The following is a 13,965-nucleotide window of genomic DNA, read 5'->3' on the forward strand; positions in this document are numbered from 1 at the left end:
AGGCGGATAATTCGCTGTAGCGAGCCCTACTGGGAGCGACTGAAACATGCAATCAAAAATGTGCAAGCGATTTGGATTAATGAGACTTGTAGTGCTTTAAAGGATCAGACTAATCAGCAAGGGACTATGATATATATATAAGTATCAGTCCAACAGAGTTCATTAAACTCTCAGAAAAAAAGGACCAATTATAAAAACTGTAAGCCAAAAAAAAAAAAAAAAAAAAAAGTGAAACAAGTTGCAAAATAAAATAAAAAAATCCTTTAATTACTTTTTACTTTTTGAAATGAGTACATTTGTGCAGCTGGAAACAAATGTGTACTTCTTGAAAACATCAGTTCATCCAGACTTTTGACATAGTCTTGACATATTTACATCAACAGCGTTATTTTCCTAGTGCGGGGAACATTGGCGTAACTGATTAAAACAAGATATATGATGAAAAATGATCATAGCATTCTTCTCTGGGTAAAAATATATCACTTTATCTCATGTGATTTGGTATCACATTTCTTCTGTCACTGATGTGGTCAGTGTTTATGGACCACTGCAGCTAGCTGATGAGTGCTCTATTTTCACACTGTAACATAAATGTAAATAAGTGATCAATGCTCTTTAAAAAAAAGCATAGACTAATACATCTTTGCTCATTCTTGGCCTCCGGTAAGTTTATGGAACAGTTCTTCATTCTGTGTTTCATTCTGGTCTTTAGATCGCGTGGAGAGGAAGATGTAACCACCGATGAACTCGTGGACTACCTTGCAGTCACAGCTCACACAGGAGAAGGCTATTGACACATGTTGATCAAATTCTATGGCCACCTGTAATTACATACAAGAGATTCAGGATTTAAAGTAATGCTGTCTGTAGATAATACACCAGAAATGTCCTGAATGAAGGAAGAAAAAAAAACAATCCCTCACCTGTCTTATCTCCCAGTTGACATTCCACTGCTTCATGTTGGCGAATCTCCATGTGGTGACAGGCAGCCCAGTGGACATGTCAATACGAATCATGCGGTTATATGAAATCCCAAGAATTTCATCCTTCTTACTCCCTTTGAATCTGAATGATTGAAAAATAAGCAAAAGGAAAATCTCTTGGATTATCATTCATAAATGACATTGAACGTCTATTATATCAGTCCTTTCACCGTACCTGACAATGTAGTATTTGATACCAAACTCTGGGAGTGATTGCCATGCTTGGATGAAGCGCATCTTGGCCTCCACCAGGGACAGCTGTGCTATGTTTTGGTGTGCCTCGAGGATACGTGCGGTCAGCTTGATGCAGAAATCAAAGGCAAATTAAATAATAATACTTAAAAAAAAAGATAGCTGTCGGCAAAGTAAAATATGACGAACCTAAGACAAACCTGTTTGGTCTTGTGTTTCTTTGCGTATCGTGGCGAAACAAAACACTCGGCGTTCATATCCATCGCTTCGACGTCAGGAGCTGATTGACCAGGAGGGGGCGCCAGGTTCTTCATTTGCAGAAAAGATTGAATGTGCTTCACTTCTGTTTTGTAAGAGCTGTATGCCATTGTCTTGCCTTTGGAAGCGAGGACACATGCAGCTTTCCACTTAGCATACTGGGTTTCCTGGTCCAAAGGGAAGGAATAGAATAACAAGGTGTAAAGTTTGCTTCAAATTTCTCATGTTTATATACACAAATATACACAAGGCATTCGTTTTAAAATAAAGAAGACTTACTGGTATTGACAGAAAAAAAAGCACAAAATCTCAAAAAGTAAAGATTTTGCTTTGAAAACATTCTCTTTACTTATATGAATGATAAGGTGGGGCTTACATTGTCACATCGGATGTACACCTCATTCATTCCATCAGCCACTGGCAGCAGAAGCTTGATGCCGAACTTCTTTTCAGTTACATTGACATCAGGGACCACCTCACAGCCTGGGAATCAAGAAGAGGAGATGGTAATATAAGAATGGATACAACAGATCTCTAACAGAATATTGTCACAGAATATAACTGCTGTCTTTGTGGCAGCTTAAAAATGTATATTAAAGAATTACATTTTAAATCTCAATTTCAGCTTAGGCTGCTGCCCCCGCGACCCGGCCCCGGACAAAGCGGATGAAGATGGATGGATGGATGGAATTTCACATCATATATGAAATGATCAGAATACTTTGGTTCTCTGTTTTTCTAGCCTTTGAGGGGAAATGATCATTCTCATTTGGTTCTCAGTGGGAGACTAACCTTTTTTTTCCCCAGCTATGTATTTTTAGTGCTTGTCTCTATTAATGTAGCTTTGCATATTCATACTTTAACATAATTCTTTCTCATCTTATACTGGGTCTTTGCAGCTCTTCAGTTCATCCACAACTGGTTTTAGCTCCTCTCATTCCCTCCTTTTCTTCTACTGACTGGCTGCTCCTTGTAAACAGAAGATTTGAACAGCCATGTGCTAGCTATGTACCTCTGTGACCATAATAAACTAACACCTGCTCTTACTGAAATCATTACCAACAGCAATTTCAATTAAATTTCATCTCAAATTTATTTATATAGCACTAAATTACAAAAAAACAGTCCCCCCAAGGTGCTTTGTATTGTAAGATAAAGCCCCTAGAGTAAAGAAGGTTTTGGGGAATCCTGTTAACTGTTAATTTTGTATGCCACATGCCAGAATAAAGTCCAGAGTGTTATAAAAATGGTGGGTGGGCTTATCTACATTTTGACAGAAGCCATTGATTCTAATAACAGATTAAATGCAGTGTTTATGATGTCACGTAGATCGTGTTGTTCTCAGCAGCTACATAAATGTTAAAATCCCCCACTATGTTATTTTATGAAAGCAGAGCACAAAATCAGATAAAAACTCAAAGAATTTAGAAAGAAACTGTATAAGGGCCAGGAGGACTGTAGTTATGACAAATAAAACAGTTTTTCTGTGTGTGTTATTTTTTGTTTTCTAATTATGATTTACAAAGCTAAGAGTCAGGCTTTCAAATTAATTAAAACTGACTGGTTCTTTTGTTGATTAACAAGCCGGATTGGCAGATTGCTGCCAGTTCTCCTCCTCGGCCTGTGCTTTAAGGATTCTGACAATTAGTATGACTTGGCGGTGTTGTCATTTAAACTACCATATTCATCCTGCTGTAACCAGGTTTCTGTAAGGCCGAAAAAATCAACATGTTGATTATTATCATTACATTATCTACTAACAGGGACTTAGAGGAGAGATATCTAAAGGTAAATAATCCACATTTAACACTTTTACTTTTTGGTGGAGTTCTTTCTTTGTCTTTTTATGCTTAAATAATTTGTTGCTGATTCCTTTTGGTGGTTTGTGAGTAGATACAGTCTCCATTAGGATGAGGTTTTGGGGGGATGACAGGAGGAGAGAAGCTACAGGGAGGTATGTTGTGTGAGTCCTGAACTTTTGGTACACAGGATTGCATACATATATCCTTATATATATATGCAGAGCTCTTTATTTGAAACAATCGCCATGTTTGATAATGTGAAATAAAGTTATGAACTAAAGAAAAGCATAATAGGGCCCATTTAAATTCAAACTTATTAATAATTTTTTCACATAATTCTTTTTTACTGACCTCGGAGGTGAAACTGCTCTATTGGTTCTCCACTGGAGGCCTCCTTGTTCTTGTAGTAAGAGATGGTGGTGTCCTTAAATACAAACCAGTACTCTTTGTATGAGCGCAGCGTCAGTCTTTTTGGCCTGATTTAGCATTGAAAAAGTACATTTGTTTAAGCAAAACTGCATAAATGTTTTAAAATGTGCATAAAGTCTTATTTTTTAATAACGGAGGCTGCTCGTTCAGAGCAGCAATTCTGAGAGCCTTTCATTAATTATCAGATATCCTCAGGGACATTATAAAACAGGAGCATGAATCAGAGACAAAAACACACAAAATGAATTTTAAAACAGAATATTTTATGTTTATCCAGTACGCCTTTGATCTCTAACAAATGTTGATCTTATAAACCTTAAATTTGGTTATTTAAGGGCAGCATGCACACACATTACTATGATGATGAATGATTACACTTCAATAATTATTTAGCATCTTTGTGCAATATAAATGTAATATATTTAAAGTTGGGTTTACCTAAACAGTCGGAGGGAATTTGCCAGCTCTGGGACGTCTGTAATGTCTTCCTGGGGGCAAGACAAACAACTGTCAATTATCCCATGCATGCAATTAGCTAAGGCTTGTCTATCAACCTCAGCTTCAGAGCAGGTATTCTACTGCAACAGAGGTGAAAACATTTGGTTTTTAAAAATATGTTTACCAGAATTTTGTCTGTGTGTCCGGCCTCGAGTGTCACCTCCAGGTTGGATAGGGCTGCCTCTATTTCGTCAATTTCTGGTTCATTAGAGTTGTTCAGAGGTTCAGTGGACACGGTCAGTTTACAAATGCGATACTGTTGGGACAAAGACTTCTGGTTAGGAATCTCAAAAAGCTAAGATTCTGCACTGGGCTTAACAACTACAAGTGGTAATGAAGTTCTCCGACATGACTTAGGAGGTTATGCAAGGCTGGCATGAGTCAGAGGGAGGTTTGAGCACAGCCCAGCGTGCCAGCCTTTGCACCAATGTGTAGGTGAGTGCAGCATTCCTTTTGAATCTGTGATTTCTGAATCACTGTCCCAGTCGTTGCAAAATAATAGCTGAAGTCACCAAAGATGGGATGAAATCAGGACACTCATCATGTTGCAGGTAATAATCAGCTTCCTCCTATTGTGTCTGTTGGGGCATTCTAATTATTACCGTACTAGCTTTTCTGCTACTCTGTCTTTAATTGTATGACTCGTTTCCCTGCCTCCCCCTCCTTTCCTCCTCTTCCACTGGGATTTTCCTCATGTCCTGACATGTCCTCAGATGGATTTAGGCACCCACATCACTCTGCTGTACTATGAGCGTTAAGAAAAACATAAACTGTATCAAAGACTAAAAAAGCTGCATTACTGTGGCCCTGAAGAATTGCATGCCATGATCTTCATTTCAAAGCTTTACCAAAGGAAAGTTTACACTAGTATGCCTTGTTTTATGAGAAGTGTAATGTATAATGACATACAATCTATAGCTTTATAGTCCTCAGGATCCAAATCTGAGCATTTATCCAAAAACAGCCAGTCAAATGAATAAGGAGTAATTTGTTATGTGAAGCATCTTGAAATTTGAAATATAGTTCATTATTACTTCTGCCAAGAAAGTTGTGTTTTTGGGACAGTTGGCATAGCATTCTGTCTGTCAACACAACAAACATTTTGAATGAATCCTGGTAAAACTTAGTATGTGTGTGGTGTGAGGTCATGTTAACAAGCCATTAAAACTCTTAATTGAAAATTGACAAAAAGCCTTATAACTTATTATCAGCATATAGAAAGTGCCATATAAAAATGAACACAATGTGACATGATTAAAACTATTGTCCTCTCCTTCAAAATCAATACATTGATCAGAAAGTGTGATAATAGTGCTATACTGAGCTATTTAAAACTATGTTTCCTACTGATCCTGTGAGTATGAATGACATATATTCTAAATATCTCATTATTTATTATAACTTTGTTATAGTAACGGGTTATAACCATTTAAATACATAAAAAGCTGAATACATGCAAACATTTTTTTAATGTTTTTTGGAGGTAAAAAATTATATTTATTACTTAACATTTAAACAGTGAAATTAATATTACACACCTACTAAATCCACATAAATAAAAAATAATTATATCCAAAAACTGTCAAATATACTAAAATTGATTTCAGCAGAGCAAATAACAAAAGCCTGCACGTGGCTCTTGGTTTGGCTGCAAAGCTCTAAAAGTACATTTAAAAAGAACAAAGAAACAAAATGTAAATATACTAAATATAAAACTATTCCCCTAAAAAGAAAGTGAGCTGAGTTGGAGGTTTGTGCTCTCCAAGTGCTTCTTGTTATTAAAGTTATTTTATTGGGCCACACAACAGTTTTCTCATTAACCCTGACACTCATCAACCAAACCATCCTCTTGCGAAGGGTAACAAGGGTTACATTTAATAATCTTCCACACGTAGTATATGCAAGCAAACAATAATGATTGCACAACATTTAAACAACTTCAACTGTAAAAAATCATTTGCTTGCTATCTGCAATGGCAAGTTTTTCTCACCTGTAAAGATGCAAACATCAGCATTTCCTCTTCAGTGCAGTCTATCTCTTCCAACAGGATAGACCAGCGGGCCTGCTCATATAGCTGGGTTATCCTGACGCCATCATACTAAAACACAGAAACATGCGGTTTTAGGTCAACATTTTCCTTTTTTTGTGTTCACCTTGGATCTCTTACCTTAGGATTGATGTCAAAGAAGACATTGTACTTGAAGCGCAGTAGTAGCTTGTCATAGTCTTGAATGTCTTGCTCCATAAGTGAACGGGATGAGTCCAACCACCTGTTTATTATAACAACAACAAAATCAAATGTTTATCTAGGGAAAGAAATATCTCTCAATGTATAATAATCAGCTTGAGATAGGAAATCCGGTCGGTTTCTACCCTGCATTGTTGACTGCTTTGTCCACCAGTGACAACGGCTGATACATCTTGGCCAGCTCGGCAGGTGGCAAGTTTGTCTGAGATTCTGCAAGAGGATTTTCTCCAAACCAAACGCTGGTGGCAGACATTGGCATCCCATTCTCAGGGTCATAGGTTGCTTTCATGGTCTTACTATACATGGGGCCTAGTTTGAGGGAAATAAAGGGCTAATGATTAGCTAAGATTCAACATATCTTCATATTTATACTAAATATAAAGGTACTGCATTTAAAATCCAAATTCCAAGAAGCCAAAGTTAGAATATAACTTCGAAAAAAAGGTGAGAGAAAAACAAAATAAACTGAGCTACAGACTGAAGGCGGAGCGATTTTTAGGATGGTGCAGAGTATGAACTTGGACTCAGAGGAAGAGTGCGAGAGTGGGTGTTCCTGGAGAACACGGCAGCATACTGAACAATTCTGTCAGATCTCACTGTTGAGAAATGTGCCCTGTCAGATCACAGATGCACTACATACCATGCAAAACTTAAAACTACAGTGGGGATGCTCCATTCATATACCTTGAAAATATGTATGTTTATATACCATTTTTCTTTAGGTTAAATGAACTTCATGCAAAATGCAGCACACAGAAAGTAATGAATCAAATGCACATATCGTTGTAAACAGCACCAATTCCCTTAGATAGGCTTACAGAGTCTTTCAAGGCACATGAAAGACCATCTATTCCTATTGCACATCTTTTTCTTTCAGAGTACCTGTTCCACTTGGTCCGCCACTGAGTAAATCTATGTCCCAAATCTCCTCCTGCTCTGAGTCCTTATCTTTCTTCTTCTTCTTTTTGGAGGCATCATCCGGAGGCTTCAGCAGTGACAGTTCTTCTGGTCTTCTAATGTCTGAAATGGTGCAAAGCAGGAGCAGACAGGAAGAATATGGGAAGGAACTTGAACCTTGAACTTAGAACAGTGAATGAGGCATTCAAAATTAGAGCTATAATAATGCAGGAGAGAGCAATCAGAAGAAACAGACGCTTACTGAGTATTCTGCAGATGTCTGTCACCGTCTTGAAGACCACATTGGAGAAGCTGACGGTCATTTGGATGGTTTTCATATTGGGAAGCTGCAGTAGCAGGGGTTTATGCTGGGGTGTGTAGCGCAGCTCAGCATCGGCCTGTGTAGCAAAATGAATTGTATTTATATTAGCTTCATGTTTACACTTCTGTTTACACTATACATGCTTCCCTTAGGCAGCATCATTAGAAGACATAGCATAAATTTTCACTGCTATGCAGATGACACCCAGCTCTATCTGTCCATGAAGCCAGATAACACACAACAATTAGTTAAACTGCAGGAATGACTTAAAGACATAAAGACCTGGATGGCCGCTAACTTTCTGCTTCTTAATTCAGATCAAACTGAGGTTATTGTACTCGGCCCTGAAAATCTTAGAAATATGGTATCTAACCAGATTCTTACTCTGGATGGCATTACCTTGGCCTCCAGTAACGCTGTGAGGAACCTTGGAGTCATTTTTGACCAGGACATGTCCTTTAATGCACATATTAAACAAATATGTAAGACTGCTTTCTTCCATTTGAGCAACATCTCTAAAATGAGAAATATCCTGTCTCAGAGTGACGCTGAAAAACTAGTTCATGCATTTATTACTTCCAGGCTGGACTACTGTAATTCATTATTATCAGGATGTCCAAAGAACTCGCTGAAAAGCCTTCAGCTAATCCAAAATGCTGCAGCAAGAGTACTGACAGGGACTAGAAAGAGAGAGCAGATTTCTCCTGTTTTGGCTTCCCTTCATTGGCTTCCTGTTAAATCCAGAATTGAATTCAAAATCCTGCTCCTCACATACAAGGTCTTAAATAATCAGGCCCCATCTTATCCTAATGACCTTGTAGTACCATATCACCCTATTAGAGCACTTCACTCTCGCTCTGCAGGCCTACTTGTTGTTCCTAGAGTATTTAAAAGTAGAATGGGAGGGAGAGCCTTCAGTTTTCAGGCCCCTCTTCTGTGGAACCAGCTTCCAGTTTGGATTCGGGAGACAGACACTATCTCTACTTTCAAGATTAGGCTTCAAACTTTCCTTTTTGCTAAAGCATATAGTTAGGGCTGGACCAGGTGACCCTGAATCCTCCCTTAGTTATGCTGCAATAGACGTAGGCTGCTGGGGGATTCCCATGATGCATTGAGTTTTTCCTTTCCAGTCACCTTTCTCACTCACTATGAGTTAATAGACCTCTCTGCATTGAATCATATCTGTTATTAACCTCTGTCTCTCTTCCACAGCATGTCTTTTATCCCATCTTCCTTCTCTCACCCCAACCGGTCGCAGCAGATGGCCCCGCCCCTCCCTGAGCCTGGTTCTGCTGGAGGTTTTTTCCTGTTAAAAGGGAGTTTTTCCTTCCCACTGTCTCCAAAGTGCTGCTCATAGGGGGTCATATGATTGTTGGGTTTTTCTCTGTATCTATGAAGCGCCTTGAGGCGACTTTTGTTGTGATCTGGCGCTATATAAATAAAATTGAATTGAATTGAATTCATGTCACGGTCCCCGTGTCTCTCTGGCTGGCTCACGCTGGCTACATGTGTTGTTGTTTTTTGTTTTTGTTTTCTGTCTCTCCTCCTCCTTTCTGCCTGGGTGGAGCTCGTTACGGGCTCTCGCTCTTGGCCCACCACCTGTGTGATTGTGTCCACCTGCTGCTGATCTGGCTGATTTCCCCAGCTGCTATTTAAGGCAGTGGCACAGAACAGCTCGCCGCTGGAACGTTGAACCTCCTGAGTTCGTGCTCTCGGCATTATCAAACTAATCCCTTGTGTGTATTTTGCTGTGGAACTAACATTGAATTCTCTGTGTAGATATCCCTCTTCTCGACCAAATCACGGGACCTGCCCGGGTGTGGCAGCGTGTGTGGAGTTTCGGAGCGAGTACGGCTGAAGAGGAGTACGTGTATATATATATTATAAATAAAATAAATAAATAATCCCCTTTTGTTCTCAAAGAAAGAACTGTCTGCGCGTGAGTCTGTCCAGTAGCCATGACACTTCAGGTGTCAAGCCAGTGTATATCCTGTATATTTACTTTGTGTTGGAAACCCAGTATTATCAATATCATGTTGGTGTGCATGTAGTAAAAAATGTCTGCCATTGCAGTAGAACTAATCGAGATTTAAAATAAATATTAAAGCGTTTTTGTCTAATTTATACTTTGGTGTTTTTGTCCACATTTTTTACACCATTACTGGAATCAGGGTTTGTACTTGGGCTTAAACATTACTTGACTGGATAAGATATCAAACATTATTATGTACCTATATGGTTTTGGCTACAGTGAATAGGTCAATAAGAGTTTCTCTAAGTGGGAGGATATAATTTTATTTAATAGCTTCCAACGTGTTATATAAAACCTCTCTACACCTTTAAGAGCTGCAAGAACACACGTAATTTATTTAGCCAGATTTGACTGGAGAACACCTTCCCATTGGATATTTTAAGGGATATTCCACATTCCTTTGGGTGTAAGAATTCATCTTACCTGGATCCCATACTTGTCCAAGGTCCAGTGGGTCTTGAGCAGCCAGCATTTCCTCTGTTCCCACCACAAAGCATGGTCCGACCAATCCTGAGGAGCCTCTGCAAGGCAGACGTATTAAGTAAGACATTTTATCACCTGCATATTATTAACACATGTCAGGTTTAAGGGGTAGTTCACACATAAAGTTATTGCACTAATTTACATGTCGGGTTTAAAGAGCCTTCAGGGGGAGGTTCTGGCTCCATAGGTAACATACTTCACCAACAACTACATCTGCTAGCGTCACAAATATTTTCCGCTCCCACGGTTGTGTAGGTGGTGTGGTTTAATGAGTCTACCTGACATCATCTTATGGTGCTGGGCTGAAATCCATCTGTTGATGACAAGCCGCTTAGTCATTTATTATGTCCCATGCTCTTTGAATCACCTCCATAAAGTTGCCTTTAAGTTAGCCACATTAGCTCCTCTGTGTTTATAGAGGAGCGTAAATTGATATCAGATCAGAGACTGGCTGAACTTTGGCCCCTGGGGCTACACAAGTTGGCGCACTGTGACAACACAATGGCACTGTAGTGTAGAAGAATGCAGCTCAAACAAGGGTGTGCCTTGGCTAACAGAGCTGCTGTAGCACCACATGTAGGTTGAGGTTGTTTGTTAGCCTTTGTAGTTACACACTTTTAAAATTCCTTCCAGCCACTATGCAGAAACACATCCATGCTAAGCACACTTACTGATTTTCTCCACCAGCTTAAGCATGAGGCCACCGATGTGCAAGTCTCCCATCACCCTCATCTTAAATTTCATGGACTCGTCACCTTCCTTTTGATCCACCTGCACAGATAGCTGCCACGATGTTTCTCCATATTTTGCAGGTGTAGCCATGGTCCTGTTCTAAAAAGACAATGAAGAGATTATTAAAAAAAAAAGGTGGGGGTGCTCACAGGTTTAGTGAACGCGACCACAGGGGCAGCACAGGGGATCTTAGAAGGAAACTACTATCTCTAATTAAGCACTTAGTGAGGGGAATTACTCTAAAATATGTGGATTATTTTGCTGATCCCGTTTGTTCGGATATTAAGGAAATGTCTGGGATTGAGTCAGAGGATTGAGTGTTTCTCAACATCCTGATTTACTTGGCAAAGATTTCACCACCACACATCCCTTACTGTTTCTGTCTCTGAGTGGCCGCGTATGGAGTAGATTCGAACTCTGCTTCTGCTGCAGTGTCTCTGCAATGATACTGCAGCCCCCGATCTACTCCCCTCACTCAATACCATTTATAAATAAGACACCAGCGAACACACCGACGGGCGGAAGAAAACAGATCAGACTGCAGAGCACGCAGCATGCGCTAACTAACGCGACACAACCTAGTATAACAGCACACATCTGGGGGATTGATTGGTTGATGTTAATAAGGTAGAGTGATGGATGAAAGACACAAGGCAGATAAGAAAGGAAAGGGGGAGGAGGAGGAGCAGCACAGCTGTGGAATGTGTTACGAGCAGGGACACGAATCTGGTGCAGGAGAGATCATACAAAACAACAATCTCCACACACTGCACCAGCCTACATTTATATCACATCTGAGCTCTGAAATGTGGGAAATAAAGACATGAAAACTCTGACACAAACTAATCTGAACTATTCACCGCAACACTGTATATCAGTGACTTTTTGATACTGTGTTGTTGTGATGGTGGATTTTTTTATATACACACACTCTGCTTTCTTTGTTCTGCTCCCTTCCTGCACTATGCGCTGCTGTAGGGTGCAGTAAAAAGTTGGAGCTTGCATGCCTGCTGAGGGAAAGCTTGTTGAGATGTGTCGGAGTATGATGAATTCACTGGCATAGTATTACACTAGCTGCAAAAAAACTGATGGAGACAGCAAATTTGTTTTAATGCAGAAGCTCTAATAAGAGAAAAGCAAATATATTCATGCAAAATATACAATTCAATGAGATCTCATATTGGAACTCCTCATACAGGACACCCACACCACGTAAAAAAAGGCCTCAGCGATTCCTTATTCACTGTAAATAGTCACTAAGCTCCGAAACAATCCTTAAATCATTCAAAAATTATGAAAAATGATAGCAAACTTTCTTTAGAAACTTTCATAAACAGAAACTTTCCAAGAATTCATGATTCCCAGAAGAGTCTTGGGGTGCATTTATCGCTGAGCCCTATATAGGCCTACGGATAAATCCCAACAGGGTCATCGCAATCATGTGTTATGATTTTTTTTTTTCTTCGTCAGAGATCAAATTCCGTAGTAAAATAACGGTAACCTCTCCCCCTATCAAGTATATACAAATTTCCCAACCGAGAATAAGAAACCCATTCTTACCTTAAATTAAAGTTTCCTGCCAGTGAGCAATTCCTGGATATTTTCGTGGGAAGTGGACTGACCCCGAGAATGAGGCTCCTTTGGGAGTAAAACACGCCCAGTTCACACAGGTAGAGAACGGAGGTGGGAACGTAGGAGGAAGTGGCCGAGGTGCACGTAGCATAATATCCCACAGAGGTGAGTTTGTTCTCAGCCTCAGTATACGGACGGCTGTTTAACTGTTTTCAGCAAAATATGAGAAATAAAATGAATAAACTACCATACTGTCCGTCTCAGTGGTTAAAAGGTACAGACCAGCTAAAGCTAGCAAGTTTATCAATGCTAACAAAAATATTTCAGTGAACATACTCAGCCGCTCAGCTAATACTGTCACTTTGTTACCACTTTGTTATTGTGGAAATAACAAGAAAACGGCAGCTCTTAGTTGGCTCAAATAGAGATGTCAGTAGAACCAACACTGCAACACGAGGTTATTAAATTTAATTTGGTTTGACATTATACTAAGAGAGGTTTGTTTGTTGTTGTTTTAAAATGTACCTTCATAATTTACAGACTACTTGAAATGCTAATCATCTTTCTGAGAAACAAAAATTTTCACCATGGTACTGTTAATATCTTTTTACTAATAAGGACCAGGAAGACTATCGTACAAAAACGTCAGATTGTTACAGTTGCCCATTTTGGATGCAATTGTGATAGTAGATGCGGGAAATTGTATCACTAAAAATACATCATGCTAACCCACTGTGTCTCAAACTGAAGAAATCTTCAAAATAATGGCCTATGCACTTTCAGATTTGTTTAGATGTTGGGTATTTTAGATTGTATATTCAAGGCAAAAATATTCTTTCTATTTTTCCAAGAGACCTGGCCATTGTTCCAGTGATAATTAGATATTATTTTCTGATGTAAATAAAAAGTCATTTTTACTCAAATATTATTACTCATGTAATATACGACCAAATGACAGAACAGAGCTTTGCAAAATAACACAAAAAAGGTGAAGAGCATTTTATATATTTATTTAAAAACGCATACTGTGTATATTTGTTTGTTTTTGTTTATTTGTCTATTAGACTACCTCTCATGAAAACAAGAAAAAATATATTTTAGAAATCTGTCAAAAACATATTTAAAACTAGAAATCATGGAATTCACTGGATTGAATTCATGTTTTTATACCCAAATTTCAGCCGGCACATTGGAACTTCTTTGAGGAGACCAAAATAAATGAAGTACTAGAAATAAAATGAATTCTTTCTGTTCACAAATGCAAGTAAATAACTGTAACTTGGCGTTTTAATCAAAAATCAATAATTTGCCTTTTTCTGCTGTTTTTTTCTAAACAGAAATTTTTAAAAATTCATGGATAACAACAATAATTGGTTTAACAATAGTAAAAAAAAGAATTTAAAAAAGATGTTACAGGTGTACATACATGTAAATTAACCATTACAGAAACATAAAAAATAATTTTGGTAATTACCAATACTTTTAATTTAGGGCAGCTGTGGCTTAACTAATATGT

General features: G+C 38.7%; 1 protein-coding gene across 1 annotated transcript; it reads right to left on the reverse strand.

The window, feature by feature from the left end:
* Positions 1-246: 246 nt before the first annotated feature.
* Positions 247-12,558, reverse strand: fermt1 (FERM domain containing kindlin 1). The gene is made up of 16 exons (XM_080883338.1): positions 12,438-12,558; positions 10,817-10,976; positions 10,086-10,183; positions 7,571-7,706; positions 7,294-7,431; positions 6,537-6,720; positions 6,331-6,433; positions 6,154-6,261; positions 4,287-4,418; positions 4,103-4,152; positions 3,587-3,711; positions 1,810-1,916; positions 1,376-1,600; positions 1,159-1,283; positions 924-1,065; positions 247-821 (listed from the first exon to the last, which is right to left on the reverse strand). Exons 2-16 carry the CDS (start codon positions 10,965-10,967, stop codon positions 648-650), a joined length of 1,998 nt encoding a protein of 665 aa, XP_080739464.1. The 5' UTR covers positions 10,968-10,976; positions 12,438-12,558; the 3' UTR covers positions 247-647.
* Between the last annotated feature and the right edge of the window lie 1,407 nt (positions 12,559-13,965).

This window comes from Rhamphochromis sp. 'chilingali', assembly GCF_963969265.1.
Source record: "Rhamphochromis sp. 'chilingali' genome assembly, chromosome: 5".
In the NCBI taxonomy this organism is placed as follows: Eukaryota; Metazoa; Chordata; class Actinopteri; order Cichliformes; family Cichlidae; genus Rhamphochromis; species Rhamphochromis sp. 'chilingali'.

Excerpts from the sequence above, each read along its gene's own strand:
- fermt1 (XM_080883338.1), bottom strand. The coding sequence starts at position 10,967 with ATGGCTACACCTGCAAAATATGGAGAAACATCGTGGCAGCTATCTGTG. Across the intron at positions 6,262-6,330 it reads TCTTTGACATCAATCCTAAG|TATGATGGCGTCAGGATAAC; the intron begins GTAAGAGATCCA and ends TCTGTGTTTTAG. Across the intron at positions 1,284-1,375 it reads AGAAACACAAGACCAAACAG|CTGACCGCACGTATCCTCGA; the intron begins GTTTGTCTTAGG and ends TTCTGCATCAAG.